The sequence below is a fragment of the Ranitomeya imitator genome, chromosome 2 (assembly GCF_032444005.1).
Source record: "Ranitomeya imitator isolate aRanImi1 chromosome 2, aRanImi1.pri, whole genome shotgun sequence".
Taxonomy (NCBI): Eukaryota; Metazoa; Chordata; class Amphibia; order Anura; family Dendrobatidae; genus Ranitomeya; species Ranitomeya imitator.
The window spans coordinates 842,729,405-842,747,321 of NC_091283.1; the positions used below are offsets into that span (position 1 = coordinate 842,729,405).

Sequence of the window (17,917 nt, forward strand, 5' to 3'; positions counted from 1 at the left end):
TGATTCCATGGTGCTGTACAACTTTTTCTAACACAAATTGCTACGGGGGATTGAATAATTTTGATTGCAACCTTATTAAAGCACCTGTCCACAGTTTGTTAGTTTTTTTTTTTTATTTCACCATTGGAATGGTCTCTTTAATCCATGTTTCCTGCCCCTACTATTGTACTTATCAGTTTCCGTCACTTCCGGTGCTGCTCCATCGTCCTCTGCAGTTTGTGACCTGACAGATCGCTCCAGTGTTTGCTGGGTGATCCGTAGGTCACTTCTCAATGGAAGAAGTTGCATTGCTTTCGGTCAGTCTGAAGCTGCAGTCACAAGATGGCGGAACGGGCCGGAAGCAGCACCGGGAAGACGGCGGCTGGTAAGTGTAATGGTAGGGGCAGGGAATATGTATTAGTGATACCACTCCAATGGTCAAATAATAGAAAATGCTGGAGTAGCGCTTTAAAAATTCTACGAAAGCTATTCTCACTAAAAATGTAGGATCCTTGTAGATGAACACACACCAATACATCATAAAATGGCAAGATATTCTTAACATAATTATATTATTAGGATTTCTGCTTTTAGCAGGCAGACCATTTAAATAACACACATGCAAAGCTGCCAAAATATCAATTCCTTGCTGTTGCCTTGTACGGTATATCCATTAGGAAAGGCAGACTGTCTTTTTTATACAGCATCCTGTAGTCTGGAGTGTACTGGCAGATAGACTATGATGCAGATTCATTAAGATTTTGGTTTCTCTGCTACAGTCTTAAAGGGACTCTGTCACCTGAATTTGGAGGGAACAATTTTCAGCCATAGGGGCGGAGTTTTCGGGTGTTTGATTCACCCTTTCCTTACCCGCTGGCTGCAATATTGGATTGAAGTTCATTCTCTGTCCTCCATAGTACACGCCTGCACAAGGCAAGATTGCCTTGTGCAGGCGTGTACTACGGAGGACAAAGAAAGAACTTCAATCCAATATTGCAGCCAGCATGCATCCAGAGGGTAAGGAAAGGGTGAATCAAACACCCTGTCGGGATCACACTCAGTCGGAGCAGCCTTTGGAAGTTGGGAAATCACCAGAAATAATACACAAGACACGTCTTGTATAGTGTATCACTGGGAAGTCTCTGAAGCACGCCTGCCTTCAAAGTGCTATCCCTTCTTTATATAGTTGTTTAGTGGTTATACAAGTTTTGCATGTTTAAACAAAGAGACAAAACAGGAAAGAAAGAAAAGAAAAGAAAACAGTTTCGTGGGCGGCAGTTTCACAACAAACAGTACAAAGGCAATTCCACAGACAAGAAAAACAGGATTTCATACTATAGCTAAAATGTCCTTGAATGGACAGGTCAATATTTATCACAAATTCTTTTTTTTTTATTTTTGTTCATTGAGGTAATCATTTTTGTTCTGCTCTTCACAATCCCCCCTTTGACATATTCCATTCAAAACCTTGTCGATCATTTTAGTCATTCTTTTTGTGATATTACAAAAAAAAACTTTATATTCTCGCATCCATTACACAAAATTTATTTGTGCATACCGAGATACCCTTGAGTACAACCTTGAATAATACATATATAATTACAATAACCATAACTGTATGTATTAGGCTTTGCATAATCCCGGTAACCCACCCACCGATCCCTCTGAACCAATTGGCCGGGTTAAGAAAAGAAAAGGTATCTGACCACCAGCTATCCTTATTTTGGTCATTGTCTTTGTCATACTGATCCCTGAGTCGTTGTACGTCTTTTTTGCAATGGCTTGCATGTATCCATGATGCCTTTCCTTCAAGCTTGACTGCTGTTGGAGTTGTTAACAGGACTTGGAAAGGTCCGTCAAATCTCGGTTCCAGAGTCTTTCTGGTGTGTCTTTTCACGTAGACTTGATCACCAGGTTCCAACTTGTGGCCTCCTTCGAGATTTTCTGGATCTGGAAGGGAAGCAAAAACTTGCGAATGCACTTTAGTTAAACGTTTTTGTAATTCTTGTACATAAGCAGTTAAAGTCTCAGTATTCAACATCAGTTGTTGTGGAAAATAACAATCCAAATTTGCTGCTCTACCAAAAAGAATCTCATGTGGTGACAGCTTAGCCTTCCCCCTTGGGGTGTTTCGGATGGAATACAGGGCAAGTGGTAGACACTCGGTCCAAGGCTTTCCTGTTTCTGCCATGGCCTTCTGGATTTTTAATTTTATTGTCCCATTTAATCTTTCCACTTTACCTGAACTCTGTGGATGATATGGAGTGTGAAACTGGTTTTCTACTCCCAACATTTTCATAACATTCTGGAATATTTCCCCAGTAAAATGGGTACCCCTATCTGACTCGATCACCTCAGGCATGCCGTAACGGGGTATCAGTTCATGTGCTATTTTAATGGCAGTAGTTTTTGCTGAGGTTTTACGAACTGGATAAGCCTCTGGCCACCCTGAGAACATGTCCACACACACAAGCACATATTCGTATCCATTGTACCTAGGAAGTTGGATGTAGTCGATCTGGAGTCTTTGAAAGGGATACAGTGGTCTTACATGATGCTTGGTTGGGGTTTTAATGGCCTGACCTGGATTGTGTGCCAGGCATATAGCGCATGCAGCACACATGTTCCGAGCAAAATTACCAAAGCCTGGAGCCAACCACCTTTCTTTTACCTTGAGCGTCATACCATTTGCCGACACATGCGTGGGTAGGTGGAGGTCACTTGCCACTGCGGGGTACCAGGCTCTGGGTAAACACAACAAAGTTCCTTTTTTCCATAATCCTTGCTGATCTTCTGCCCCTTTTTTCTGCCACTGCCCTCGTTCTTCGTTGTCTACCTGTTTCTGAGCTTCCTTCAATCTTTCCTCATCATCTTCAGAGCTATCTAGTGTGTGGGCATGATGTAAGGGTTTACGTGCTGCCTGTTTTGCTGCCTTATCGGCTTTATCGTTACCCCTGGCTTCCTCGGTGTCGAGTCTCACATGTGCAGCTACCTTTATCACCGCTATTTCTTTAGTTTCTTGTGCTGCCTCCAGAATCTGTCTAATGAGGGAGGCATGTTTAACAGGTTGGCCTGAAGCAGTCATATAACCTCTGGCTCTCCATATTACGCCAAAATCGAAAATAATGCCATGTGCATATCTAGAATCAGTGTATATGTTTGCTGTCTGATCTTTGGCTATTTTTAGAGCTTCAACTAATGCCGTAAGTTCTGCTTCTTGTGCAGACTGATTAGCAGGGAGAGGTTCTGCTTTCAGCACTTCATGCTGAGTTACTACCGCATAACCTGTATGAAATTGTCCATTCATATCTGCATATCTACTGCCATCTATGAAAAGTTCAAATGTAGCATTACAGAGTGGCTTGTCACGTACATTACATAAGCCCTGAGTCTCTTGTTCCATTAATTGTACACAATCATGCATTGACTTTGATGGGTCAAAGGAGTTGGAGAGTGCAGTTTCAAAGGAGTTGGAGAGGGCAGTTTCCTCAGGTATGGTACCCCCCTCAGACTCTAAAGGGAGCAAAGACGCGAGATTAAGAGTCTGAATCCTGGCAAAGGAAATGTTGGGCGGCAGTAGTAGGGAACATTGGAGACGGAGGTGTCTGGCCATTGAAATATGTTTAGGTTGGACCTGGTTAAGAATGCCATGTACATCATGAGTGGTCTGAACTAGAAGTGGGTGATCAAGATCAATCTCAGAAGCTTTATCTAATAACAGTGAAATTGCGGCTACTACTCTTACACAAGAAGGTGCGGCTCTAGCTACAGGGTCCAGATGAGCTGATATGTATGCCACAGGTCTCTGTTTGTTTCCATGTTTTTGTGTGAGCACCCCTGTAGCATGTGAGGATATCTCAGCTGCCATCAATTGAAAAGGTTTAGTGTAGTCTGGGAGTCCCAAAGCCGGAGCTGATACCAGTGCTGTTTTCAAAGAGGAAAATGACTGTTTAGCCTCTTCACTGAGTGAATATGGTGTGTTGGCAATACAGTCATATAAAGGCTGCATGAGTTGACTTGCATGTATGATCCACTGTCTACAGTGTGAAACAATACCTAGGAAAGCACGCAGCTGTTTGTGATTCCTGGGTTCAAGCATGTTACGTATGGCTTCCGTACGTTGAGGTGTGAGGTGTCTGATGCCCTGTGATATGCAGTGACCTAAAAACACGACTGTTTGTTGACAAGCCTGGAGTTTCTGTCTATTTACTTTACAGCCTTCTTGCGCTAGGAAAATTAAGAAATTAACAGTTGAGGTAACTGCCGTCTGCTCATCAGGGCAACAAATAAGTAAGTCATCTACATACTGTAGAATGACTACTCCTGGTTCTGGGATGAAATTTTTTAGCACGGTCTGCATTGCTTCAGAGTACAAAGTTGGTGAGTGTACCATACCTTGTGGCAATCTTGTCCATGCCAACTGTTTACCCTTGAATGTAAAGGCAAACAAATGCCAACAGTTCTTATGTAGTGGCACAGAAAAAAATGCGTTTGATAAGTCAATTACCGTAAAATATGCAGCAGTGCTGGGAATTTGAGACAGTAAGGTATGAGGATTCGGTACCACAGGGGTGACCGGTGCCAAAACCTTATTGATTTCCCGTAAGTCGTGCACCATGCGATATTTCACCATAGTTTCTTTGGAGGACACTTTCTTTTTAACAGGATATAAGGGTGTATTGGCGGGTGACCTGATTTCTACCAAAACACCTTGTAACACATAATCCTGAATTTGTTGAGAAATCGCCTGTTCTTGCTGGGCGCTGATGGGGTATTGCCTAAGCTGAGGTAATATGGTTCCCGGGGCAGTTTCTAACAGTATAGGAGCTACTGATAAAAATCCTACATCAGTGTCTCCTTTTGCCCATAGGCTGTCAGGAACCCGAGACAAGTCAATTTTTGCTTGTTGAGTGTAAATTTCGGGAAAATCCTCCATCGCCTGTATTCTAACATATGGTTCCAGAGTTTCTGCATCTTCAGGGATGGTCAGCATAACTGTGCCATCTTCTCTAAAATGGATGTTTGCATGCATTTTACTTAAGACATCAGTACCCAACAAGCAGGTAGGTGCACCTTTAGCAAATAAAAATTTGGATACAAAAGTTTTAGGGCCAAAGCTCACATTTAAAGGTTTTGTAAAGGGCAACGTCTGAATTTTACCATCATACCCTTCTGCATATGTAACCTTTGAGGATATATTGTCAGGATATGGTAAAATGTCCTGATTTAAAATGGAGGATGTTGCTCCCGTATCTATCAGAAAAGGTACATTTTTACCCTCAACTTCAACTTGTATTATTGGTCTTCTAGAAGGAAGAGAGACCTGCATAACTTTCAGTCATTCTGAGCTGTCTGTTTGATCAGGCACTGGGTTATTTATCCTATTTTTGGGTACAAAGGTTCCTGAATCTATATCTGCTTTTCTCTTCCTACATTCCCTTTGGAAATGTCCTGGCTTCTTACAGTAATGACAAGTAAACTTTTGATTAGCAGAGCCAGTATTAGCCTGTGCAATTCTTACTGGCTTAGAATTTTCTCTTAAGTCCATTTCTATCCCTACAGCTTTCTGTCTAGCCAGGTGTGGGTCTTCCAAGGTTCTCCAATCAGGGGTTGCGGCCTTAAGCTTTTCCTTCACTTTTGGAGACAATCCATCTATAAAGGTTTTTGTAACTAACCTCATCATTCCTGGAGCGGTTAGATCCATGCCTTCATCTCTGAAATTATTTTCTACACTTAGATAATATTCGTCTACTGATTGTCCAGATTTCTGAGCCACCACTCCCGTTGTTCCTCTCTGCCTCTGTCTCTCCCTCATGAAAACCATTAAGTGATCTACAAATTGTGTACCTGATTCTATCGTTTGTAAGGCACCATCTCCTGCTTGGGGCCTATGTACCTGTAGATTTGCTAATAGCTCCTGGAAGAGTCCAGGAGTCATTTTCATTCTACATAATTCTTCTCCATCTGCCCAAACTCCAGCGTGAGTCTGCATAATTTGCTGTATATATTGTGCAAATCTAACTGGACACTGGGTGGGATCTGGTGCGTTATGCAAGAGAGACATGCCTTCAGCGGGGGACCAAGGGAAATATTGTCGAGTTTGGTGATATCTAGTTCCCATTACTCCGTCAGCACCAGGTTCCCTAAAGGGTCTTGGTACTACCCTAACAGGGGCAAGTACAGCGCCATGTCTAGGTGTACCACAGGCTAGGCAATCATTTCTCCAGTCTGGATTTTGTTGTCCACAGTGCGGACATACCCATCCTCCTGGTCCGGCTAAACTTTGAGGTGGTGTTTGGAGAAAAGATGGGGCATGTGGGTTAAGGTATGGGGGTGGGGTATTTTTAGATTCCACATTTTGTTTTTCTCCACAGCCTGTGGGTCTAATACACCACTTTTTACTCTGTTGATTATATGTCCATCCCTCATTTTCTGCTACCCTAGAGACATCAATCAATGCTTGGATCTGATCTATCCATTTCTTGTCTCTGATTATGCCTTTTTTCCTTTCCTGAATTCCTTCCCATAGTGTTCTACTAAAAGCTTCTGCCCTAGTAACTCCAAACTTACTAAAAATCTTTTTCAGCCCCTTAGTGGCATCTTCACCACTTCTCTCCTTTATGATAGTATAGATATCTAATTCTTCTGGTTCCGACTTTGTTTGCTTATTCCCCATTTTCTTATCCTGAGCTTTCTTGCCCTAGGTGGCATTTGGGTATGAGAATACCTCGTTACCTTCTTCCTAAGGAGCTAGGATGTCTTTTTCTTGCCCTAGGTGGCGTTTGGGTATGAGAATACCTCGTTACCTTCTTACTAAGGAGCTAGGATGTTTAAACTGTGTTGATGTAAGAAAATCCTGATTCCTACACCTATAGCAAACAACACAAATGCAACCAGACAGAAAAAGAAAAAGAACATACAACGTATCTTGTCCCAGGCTAATACTATCACACACAACGTATTCTTGTCCCAGGCTAATTTATCTGTCCTGGGCTCATACTATCATACACTTATCCGTCACCAGGTTTTTGTCAAAGACAGGATCAGAGATTGAACATAGGCGCGGAGGTCTCCCCGAAAGGACGCAACCACGTTGCCCAGTGGGACAGTCACTTCTTCTGTTTCAACCCCCTGGGCGGCTTATAGGGCTATTCCCAACTTCCACACACCTTCTATTCACATTCACTCTCATTCAATGCCGTACTCCGTGAGGTGATCAATTCCTAAATAGTTCAAGAACCCGAGCTATAGGTATCCTCCTCTACTAGAACTACCCGCTAAAGAACACGACACAGAAAATCTTACGGACAGTGCAGGGCAGGGCAGATATAAGAAATCTAACAGTGTCTCTTACCTGGCCAGGTTTTTGTTCATCTGCCGTCCATTATCCCAGATTCTCTTTTCGTTCGTATTCTGCCGGTGTTCTTGAAGGAATACACAGACCTCGGGTCCCTGTTCGGGCGCCAGGAAATGTCGGGATCACACTCAGTCGGAGCAGCCTTTGGAAGTGGGGAAATCACCAGAAATAATACACAAGACACGTCTTGTATAGTGTATCACTGGGAAGTCTCTGAAGCACGCCTGCCTTCAAAGTGCTATCCCTTCTTTATATAGTTGTTTAGTGGTTATACAAGTTTTGCATGTTTAAACAAAGAGACAAAACAGGAAAGAAAGAAAAGAAAAGAAAACAGTTTCGTGGGCGGCAGTTTCACAACAAACAGTACAAAGGCAATTCCACAGACAAGAAAAACAGGATTTCATACTATAGCTAAAATGTCCTTGAATGGACAGGTCAATATTTATCACAAATTCTTTTTTTTTTATTTTTGTTCATTGAGGTAATCATTTTTGTTCTGCTCTTCACAACCCGAAAACCCCGCCTCCATGGCTGAAGATTGTTCCCTCCAAATTCAGGTGACAGAGTCCCTTTAATGACGGGTATGTAGGAATAAGATGCTCCAAATTCAATAAGAGGCTGTTGCTACTTCAACAATTCTTATCCATGGCATGCGCCCTTGTACACCTTTCCAAAAATGTTACTGCAGTCTTAAACTACTTTACGTGACTCTGAAGTGCAGGTGTAACCATCCTGGCTCCTAGCCAGCTCTGCCCACTTCGGCAAAACTGCTTGAAACTGGCATGATAACAGCAAAAGTTGTGACATTTTTGAGCAACTCCACGTCACTCAAACATTTTGCAACTATCTAAAAAGAGTTTTACACTGGTCTTTTGCGTAAACACTTCGATGTATTGGCCCCTTTGGGTCTTGATAATTGAAGTGTTTGTACTGCCCTTATGTCTCTAGTAGAGATGGGTGGACCCCTGGATGTTTGATCAGTTAAAAAAAAAAAGATCGGGATTGGGTACTAGAACAGGACCCGAACCCGGACCCCAGTCACTTGAATGGGGGTCTCGAACATCCAGTGTTTGCCACGCTGTCATGTGCTTGACAGCGTGGCAAACACCGCTTCTGATCGGCGGTAAAATCATTACCACTGGTCAGAGTGCCACGGTTCCCACGCTATCAAATGACAGCGTGAGCCTGCAGCTGTGATCAGAGGTAAAAAGTTTACCTCCAGTCACTGGCATGGGCTGATGGGACTACTGCTGTTATTAGCGGCAGCGAGAGCAGGAGTGGCTGATAGGAGAATTCATCAGCCGGTGCCTGAGACCTAAATGATTAAAAAGAAATGGCGTGGGTTCCCTGTATTTCTGATAACCAGCCAGGCAAAACTAACAGCTGGGGGATGCAACCCTCAGCTGTTAGAATTACCAAGATTGATTTTCAAGAATAGAGGGGTCCCTACGCTGTTTTTTTTTACATTATTTAAATGAAAAAAAAAAACGGTGAGGGGTCCTCTCCTTATTTTGGACAACCAGCCTTGCTAAAGCAGACAGCTGGGGCCTGGTATTCTCAGGCTAGTAAGGGGCTATTGATATTGCCCCCCCCAGCCTAAAAACAGCAGCTCACAGCCACCCAGAGTTTGTATTATTGTGAGTTTGTATTTTGTTTCTCCTTTCTGATCTATATAAGTAATTATTAATAATAATAATAATAATCATAATTTAAGCCTTTTATTTTTTCTTAATAGAAGGGAAATCTCCAGAAGTTCCAGAATTAGAAACAAAGGACGTTAATTCTTCACCTTCATGGGAGCAGGATGATGTCTTTACAGAGTTGAGCATCCCTCTGGGTATGTAACATAGAACTTTGTTCATGCAGTCATGTAATGTTAAATTTTCATAGAGAACTTGGGAATTTCACCTAATACAAATGTTACTTATTAACTGAACAATCACAGGAATTATTACAGAAATCAAAGTGGAAGGTACAATGTGTTAATAGGCTTACAGTGCTTTGTAATGTGACTGTTCTACTGTTTATAGGTGTAGAATTTGTGGTTCCAAGAACTGGATTTTACTGCAAACTCTGCGGTTTGTTCTATACCAGTGAAGAAGCAGCGAAAACATCTCACTGTAGGAGCCGAGTACACTACAGAAACCTGCAGGTATTATATTGTAATGCCACTTTTAAGGGTACATTCATTCGCACGTTTGTGTTTCACAGTCCATGAACAGACCGCAATGCTCAGACTGATTGTGGGTCACTTGACCTGAAGTAACAGACTCATATTTCTGTACATGGAGCATGAAACACTGACATGTGAATGCAGCCTTAAAGACAGATATTATGCAAATGCACTTGAAGTTATCTGTGATACAGGCATCTAAATAGGGTGTTAGCTATAATACAGAAGGCACCGACAAATAATGGTATGAGCAGCTTCTGGTTCTGCACCATCACTGGACTGTATGACAGTATGGTGGTTCACAGGAATGATCCACCACTCAATGTGATGTACAATTGTAGCGCGGGTGGAGGCTAAAGGGAGACTGTTAGCCCAAACTGACATTATAAACTAGGCACATAGCCTTGAAGGGGATATATCCCTTAAAAAAAATCCCACCTTTAGTGTTCTAATCGCTGACTGCATTCTGTAGAAACTGAAGTTTAATTACGTACACTAATTATGGGTGTGGACAAGAGGCTCGGTGCACTGTTCCGCCACTGGTATTGCATGCCCCACCTCCCTGACTGGTGAATGGCAGTGCTGGTTTGCCTGGAGCAAGTACTGTCTGCAGAGAACTGCAGTAATCAGTCTTTGGGCCACACAGAGTTTCTGCAGAAGGGAGGCAGTTAGATACATACGCTCATGAAAACACAGACTTGCAAAGGGGGAAATCTGTTGAAAGAATCGGAGGCGAATCCACAACCTAATAGACATGCTGTAGATTTGAAAATTCACAGCATGCCCTCATGTCCGCAGCTGTATTTTGTTTCAGATTTTGCATCCAAAATCTGCCAAAGTCAGTGTGGTCTAAAAGTTATGGGAAGTTATATAACCTATTGTGGTTCCCGTGGCTATGTATAGTTAATTTACCCGTATATGCTCGAGTATAAGCCGACCCGAGTATAAGCCGAGACCCCTAATTTTGCCACAAAAAAGTGGGAAAACTTATTGACTCGAGTATAAGCCTAGGGTGGGAAATGCAGCTGCTACTGGTAAATTTCAAAAATAAAAATAGATACCAATAAAAGTAAAATTGGTTGAGACATTATTATTATTTATTTATATAGCACCATTGATTCCATGGTGCTGTACATGAGAAGGGGTTACATACAAGTTACAGATATCACTAACAGTAAACAAAGTAACAATGACAGACTAATACAGAGGGGCGAGGACCCTGCCCTTGCGGGCTTACATTCTACAGGATGGTGGGGATGGAGACAATAGGTTGAGGGTTGCAGGAGCTCCGGTGTTGGTGAGGCAGTAGCTCCGTTGTTGGTGAGGCGGTAGCTCCGGTGTTGGTGAGGCGGTAGCTCCAGTAGTGGTGAGGAGGCAGCGTGGTCAGTGCAGGCTGTAGGCTTTCCTGAAGAGATGGGTTTTCAGGTTCCGTCTGAAGGATCTGAATGTGGTTGATAGTCGGAAGTGCTGGGGCAAACAATTCCAGAGGATGGGGGATATTCGGGAGAAGTCTTGGAGGCGGATGGGTGAGGATTGATTAAGTGTGGAGGAGAGAAGGAGGTCTTGGGAGGACCGGAGATCACGTGAGGGAAGATATCGGGAGATTAGTTCAGAGATACATAGAGGAGACAGGTTATGGATGGCTTTGTAGGTCAGTATTAGTAATTTGAAGTGGATACGCTGAGGGAATGGGAGCCAGTGAAGAGATTTGCTGAGGGAGGAAGTGGAGGAGTAGCGAGGAGAGATGAATTAGGCAGCAGAGTTAAGGCCACAGAAAAGGATGTTGCAGTAGTCGAGGCGGGAGATGATGAGGGCATGCACAAGCATTTTAGTAGATTGGTGGTTGAGGAAAGAACGAATTCTGGAGATATTCTTGAGCTGGAGGCGACAGGAGGTGGAAAGAGCTTGGATGTGCGGTTTGAAGGACAGAGCAAGTCCAGGGTTACTCGGAGGTAGCAGACTTCCAGTACAGGGGAAAGCGTGATGTCGTTAACTGGGATAAATAGGTCAGGTAAGGAAGATCTATGAGATGGAGGAAAGATGATGAGTTCAGATTTGTCCACATTGAGTTTGAGGAAGCGAGAGGCGATATGGCTGATAGACACTCTGGGATTCTGGACAGCAGGGAGGTGATGTCTGGGCCAGAGAGGTAGATCTGAGTGTCATCAGCATAGAGGTGGTACTGGAATCCATGGGACTTTATGAGTTGTCCCAGGCCAAGTGTATAGATTGAGAAGAGTAAGGGTCCTAGATCAGAGCCTTGGGGACCTCCAACAGCGAGAGGGTGGGATGAGGAGGTAGTGTGGGAGTGGGAAACGCTGAATGTGCAGTTGGAAAGGTATGAGGAGATCTAGGATAGGGCGAGGTCTTTGATGCCAAAGGAGGAGGTATGAGCTGTGGGGGTCCAGGGTTGGGAGATATGTCGCCAGCAGTGAGGAGAAGCAGAGGGAGACAGAGCAGATGGAAAAAGGAGAGTGGGCGGCTTGTTTTATGTTTTATTAGGACAGATTTGAGGTTGAGGAGCAGGTCAGCAGAGGAGTACTGTAAGGGCATATGTAAATATAATGAAGGAGTAAGATCGGTTAATCGAAAAGCTAGATCCAAGTAATAACAAGTGCTTACTCAGCAGACATATCCAAAAGAGACAGCGATATAGAGTGAGGTCCTGACTCCTGCCAGGACTAACTGCCATTGAATTAACTGCACTTCACAATACTTTGCTGCCGGGTGACGTGTTGTGAATTCTGTTGTCGGGCTCCCTCCTGTGGTCATGAATGGTACTTCGGCTGGTTCTGTCCATGGACTTCCTCTGGTGGGTGTTTCTGAGTTTCCTTCCACAGGTGACGAGGTTAATTCGTTAGCAGGCTGCTCTATTTAACTCCACTTAGATCTTTGCTCCATACCACCTGTCAATGTTCAAGTATTGGTCTAGTTCACTCCTGGATCGTTCTTGTGACCTGTCTTCCCAGCAGAAGCTAAGTTCCAGCTTGTATTTCTTTGGTTTGCTATTTTTCTGTCCAGCTTGCCATTTTTTATTGTTGTCTTGCTTGCTGGAAGCTCTGGGACCCAGAGGGAGCGCCTCCGCACCGTGAGTCGGTGCGGAGGGTCTTTTTGCGCCCTCTGCGTGGTCTTTTTGTAGGTTTTTGTGCTGACCGCAAAGTAACCTTTCCTATCCTCGGTCTGTTCAGTAAGTCGGGCCTCACTTTGCTAAATCTATTTTCATCTCTGTGTTTGTATTTTCATCTTTACTCACAGTCATTATATGTGGGGGGCTGCCTTTTCCTTTGGGGAATTTCTCTGAGGCAAGGTAGGCTTTATTTTTCTTTCTTCAGGGCTAGCTAGTTCCTTAGGCTGTGCCGAGTTGCATAGGGAGCGTTAGGCGCAATCCACGGCTATTTCTAGTGTGTTTGATAGGATTAGGGCTTGCGGTCAGCAGAGTTCCCACGTCCCAGAGCTCGTCCTTTATTATCAGTAACTATCAGGTCATTCCGTGTGCTCTTACCACCAGGTCCATTATTGTCCTGACCACCAGGTCATAACAGTGACTGGTGCCAGACCCCACACGCGTGCACCCCTAGAATGCTAATAAATTTATAGGACTAAAGGTACCATCACACTCAGCGACGCTGCAGCGATATAGACAACAAGCCGATCGCTGGAGCATCGCTGTTTAGGTCGCTGTAGAGACGTCAAACACAGCAACTCCAGAACGATGCAGGAGCGATCCAGTGACGTAACCGCGACTCACTTATCGTTCTCGCTGGTTTGTTAGCTCCATGTAAAACGTTGCTGGCATCGTTGCTTTTGATGTCAAACATGACGATACATGCCATACTGACGACGAGATAAAGTTCTGGACGTCTAGCTCCGACCAGCGATGGCACAGCGGGATCCAGACCGCTGCTGCGTGTCAAACACAACGAGATCGCTATCCAGGACGCTGCAACGTCACGGATCGTTGTCGTTCTCGTTGCAAAGTTGCTGAGTGTGAAGGTACCTTAAGTAGAGGATCAGGTGAAAGAGATTGTGGGACCTGATTTGAGATAAATTAGCAATTGGCCAACACACCACGGGAGGTTACATGATCAAAGGCACTGGGCCTGGCTACATCCATATGCTCTAACACCTTGCACCAGATAACATCTCCTGTGGCCCCAGCATGGATACACAGCAGTGAGTATAATGCAACAAATGGAATTAGCACACATTCAGCAGGCACTGTTATATACTATTAAAGGGAACCTGTCACCTGAATTTGGCGGGACCGGTTTTCGGTCATATGGGCGGAGTTTTCAGGTGTTTGATTCAACCTTTCCTTACCCGCTGGCTGCATGCTGGCCGCAATATTGGATTGAAGTTCATTCTCTCTCCTCCATAGTACACGCCTGCGCAAGGATCGCTCAGGCCCCTGGCACTTGCGATATTCACCTGTCCCCGTTCCACCACCGCGCGCCGCTGTGTCTTCCGGGTCTCTGCAGTGACTGTTCAGGCAGAGGGTGTGGAAGACGGAGCCCGGCGGTGGAACGGGGACAGGTGAATATCGCATGGCTCACCTTCCCCCGTCATACTCACCCTCCTGGCTTGGTCACTGCTTCTCCGATGCGATGGTCTCTGGCGCCAGCAGCTTGTTCCTGTGTACAGCGGTCACATGGTACCGCTCATTAAAGTAATATGAGCTCCACCCCTATGGGAGATGAGTCGCGTCCGTATGCATTACTTTAATGAGCGGTACCACGTGACCACTGAACACAGGAACAAGCTGCCGGTGTCAGAGACAATCTGAGAAGCAGGGACCGCGCCGGAAGCAGGTGAGCATGATGTCACAGCCGCCGCTCCCCCTCCCCTGCCAACCCCCTGGGACAATGAATCGAGTATAAGCCGAGAGGGGCACTTTTAGCCTAAAAAAATGGGCTGAAAATCTTGGCTTATACTCGAGTATACACGGTATATTTTTTATAAATTTTCTGGGCTTGGTTATTTATACGTGTAGCTTCTCTCCCGCATTGAAATCTAAACAGTTGTATTTCTAAAATAGTTTACCTGGGATAATATTTCAATTCTAGTTTGATCTAGCTCTCCTTTAAATAAAGTCCATATTTCTGCTCTGTGGGCAAATTATTTTACCACCCTGTGCTAAATTTACACAGAGGCCTGCCAGTGAGCAGCAGCTGGTGTGAAGGGAGCAGTGAATGAAAGCCCGAGATCACTGCACTGTCAGAAGTGGATGGGTTGTCTCCAAAATTCATGGAGGCCCTACTTCAATCTCTAAAGCATAACCTATGGATTGCACTATCTATAGTTCCTAATCTGTTAATTATATACTATGCGAATCTATTATAAACTCATAAAATATAAGTCATACTTTTTATACTGTTAATTTCAGAGTCATGTTTATGCCTAACTGTAAATGAATTGTCCCTGCTTACCACTAGGTGTTTAAACACATATGTGATAAAATGGTACTGGTGCCATCAGTGGGTAGCATGGTGGCTGATTAGCAAAGTAGCCTTGCAGACCTGCAAGAAATTGGTATGTACTCCACACGTTTGCGTGGGTTTCCTCCATGTATTCGGCTTCCTCTCACACTCCAAAAACATACTGATAGGGAATTTAGATTGTGAGACCCGGTGATATCTCTAAAGTTCTGTGGAATTAACGATGCTATGTAAGCGAGTAAAATAAATAAAATCAGTTTATCATCGGTGTATTGCTCACGAGTCCGTTTTTACTATCATTGTCATCAGTATTGATGACTGTACTGATCAGTAAGCAGTATTTTTCACAAATGGATAAATAAATATGTAGAAGATGCCTGAAGCTCGCTGTCTTTGGTCCCGGGAAGCGTTGAGAGAAAGTGCTGTGATGCACTGCTCCTGCTGCTGTGTCACTATCACCGTTATCTCTGATCCTGGAAGCAATGGGAGAAGGTGGTCCAGGAGGAGAGTACTCGCCCTCCGGAGTAGGTGAGACACAAAGTACAGGAGCGCAGCCCCGAGTACTCAACTCCTGGACCAGCTTGATACCATGCGATCCCTCTGTATCCAACAACAGGATCTGTGCACCATGGCACCTTCTCCCATTACTCCCAGGTTCAGAGATAACGGACATCACGCATCTCCCACAGAGTGACACAGCAGCAGGTCTGCTGCATCACTGCAGTTTATCTCATCGCTCACCAGGACCAAAGACAGCGAACTTCACAAATCTTTTACGCAGTCACTTAACAGAAGGTAAAACCTGTCCCTTTCCCAAAATTATCTTGTGAAACATATTTACATATATTATGCATTATGACAGAGTCACTGGCAGGTTGGTAGAGGGGAAGATGTGTCACTGCGCTTAACGGTGTCAGCGATATGAAACCAGAGCATTTTTCTCCAGCACACTACATGCTGTGAGGATTAAGCTGCATAAAGGGGCTGGTTTATGTGAACCTTCATAGAGCGGTGGGAGAAGGTCCACTTTATCTCCCCTGGCAGACCTGTCAGGACCTGTGTGAGGTCATGGTCTTCTGATCAATCACATGATGGGAAAATCACAGGCTCAGGTTTAAATAACCGAGCTCTACAGGCCGTCTGGGTTCAGCTAGCCTGGAGAGAGGAGTCTCCAGAGGCTTTGTGGCTTGTGGAGCACAGAAGGGACCTGTGCTTCTCCAGAGTGGGATGCCACCCGCAACATATGGACTGTGTTGCAGCATTTTTGTTTTCCTTTTGTTGTTTTTGTTCCTGTTTTAGTCAGAAATTCTGAGTTTTGTTCCCATGGGTTGGTTTATGCTGCCTGACAATAAACCAACAAGGACTTAACCCCTTCCCGACATGCGCCGTACTAGTACTGCTCTGCGGGAACTGAGTTCCCGCAAACCGCAGTACTAGTACGGCGGCACGATCGTGCGGTGTTACAGTGAGCACCGCAGCGATCGCGTGTGGGTGTCAGCTGTATGTGACAGCTGACACCCCGCAGCAATGCCCACGATCGGCGCTAAGTGGGCATTTAACCCCTTTGATGCCGCTGTCAGTAGTGACATAGACATGGCCGCGGGGCTCCTTCCGGGTTCTTCACTGAGGTGGCTTGCCGACGCCTGCTCTCAGGAAAGCCTCCTGAACTGCCTGTCAGATCGCTGATCTGACACAGTGCTATGCGATCTGATGTAATATAGTGATGTCCCACCCTGGGACAATGTTGTAAAGTAAAAAAAAAATAGAATGTATAAAAAAAAATAATCCCCAAATAAAGAAAAAAATAAATAAATACTTTCCAATAAATCCATTTATTTATGTAAATAAAAAAACAAACAATAAAAGTACACATATTTGGTATCACCGCGTACGTAACGACCCGCTCTATGAAACTATCCTGCTAGTTAACCCCTTCAGTGAACACCGCAAAAAAAACAATGCTTTATCATCATACTGCCGAACAAAAAGTGCAATAAAATGTGATAAAAAAACGGATATAAATAACCATGGTGCCGGTGAAAAGTCATCTTGTCCCGCAAAAAAAAGCCGCCATACAGCGTCATCAGCAGAAAAATTAAAAAGTTAGAGTCCTCAGAATAAAGTGATGCAAAAACAATTATTTTTATATATAAAATAGTTTTTATTGTGTAAAAGCGCCAAAACATAAAAAAATTATATAAATGAGGTATCACTATAATCGTACCAACCAGAAGAATAAATCTGTTTTATCAATTTTACCAAACGTGGAACGGTATAAACGCCCACCCTAAAAGAAATTCAGGAATTGCTGGTTTTTGTTCATTCTGCCTCCCAAAAATCAGAATAAAAAGCGATCAAAAAATGTCATGTGCCTGAAAATGGTATGAATAAAAACGTCAACTCGTCCCGCAAAAAACAAGACCTCACATGACTCTGTGGACCAAAATATGGATAAATTATAGCTCTCAAAATGTGGTGATGCAAAAAACTATTTTTTGCAATAAAAAGCATCTCTTAGCGTGTGACAGCTGCCAAATAAAAACCCGCTATAAATAGTAAATCAAACCCCCCTTTATCACCCCCTTAGTTAGGGAAAAATAATAAAATAAAAAAAAATGTATTTATTTCCATTTTCCCATTAGGGTTAGGGTTGGGGCTAATGTTAGGGTTAGGGATGGGGCTAAAGTTATGGTTTGGATTACGTTTACGGTTGGGGTTAGGGGTGTGTCAGGGTTAGGGGTGTGGTTAGGGTTATGGTTAGGGTTGAGATTAGGGCTGGTATTAGGGTTAGGGGTGTGTTTGGGTTAGGGGTGTGGTCAGGGTTATGGTTAGGGTTGGGATTAGGGTTAGGGGTGTGTTGGGGTTAGGGTTGGAGTTAGAATTGGGGGGGGGGGTTTCCAATATGGGTCACTTGTGGGAGTTTCTACTGTTTAGGCACATCAGGGGCTCTCTAAAAACGACATGGCGTCCGAT

At 44.0% G+C, this 17,917-nt stretch overlaps 1 protein-coding gene across 1 annotated transcript in view; it reads left to right on the forward strand.

Annotated features, from left to right (window-relative positions):
• Positions 1–17,917, forward strand: part of RBM20 (RNA binding motif protein 20) — a 336,119-nt gene that overhangs the window by 295,049 nt on the left and 23,153 nt on the right. Inside the window, exons 12-13 of the mRNA XM_069754279.1 lie at positions 9,072–9,173; positions 9,367–9,488. Coding sequence (XP_069610380.1) covers positions 9,072–9,173; positions 9,367–9,488 — 224 coding nt within the window. The remainder of the gene's footprint in view (positions 1–9,071; positions 9,174–9,366; positions 9,489–17,917) is intronic.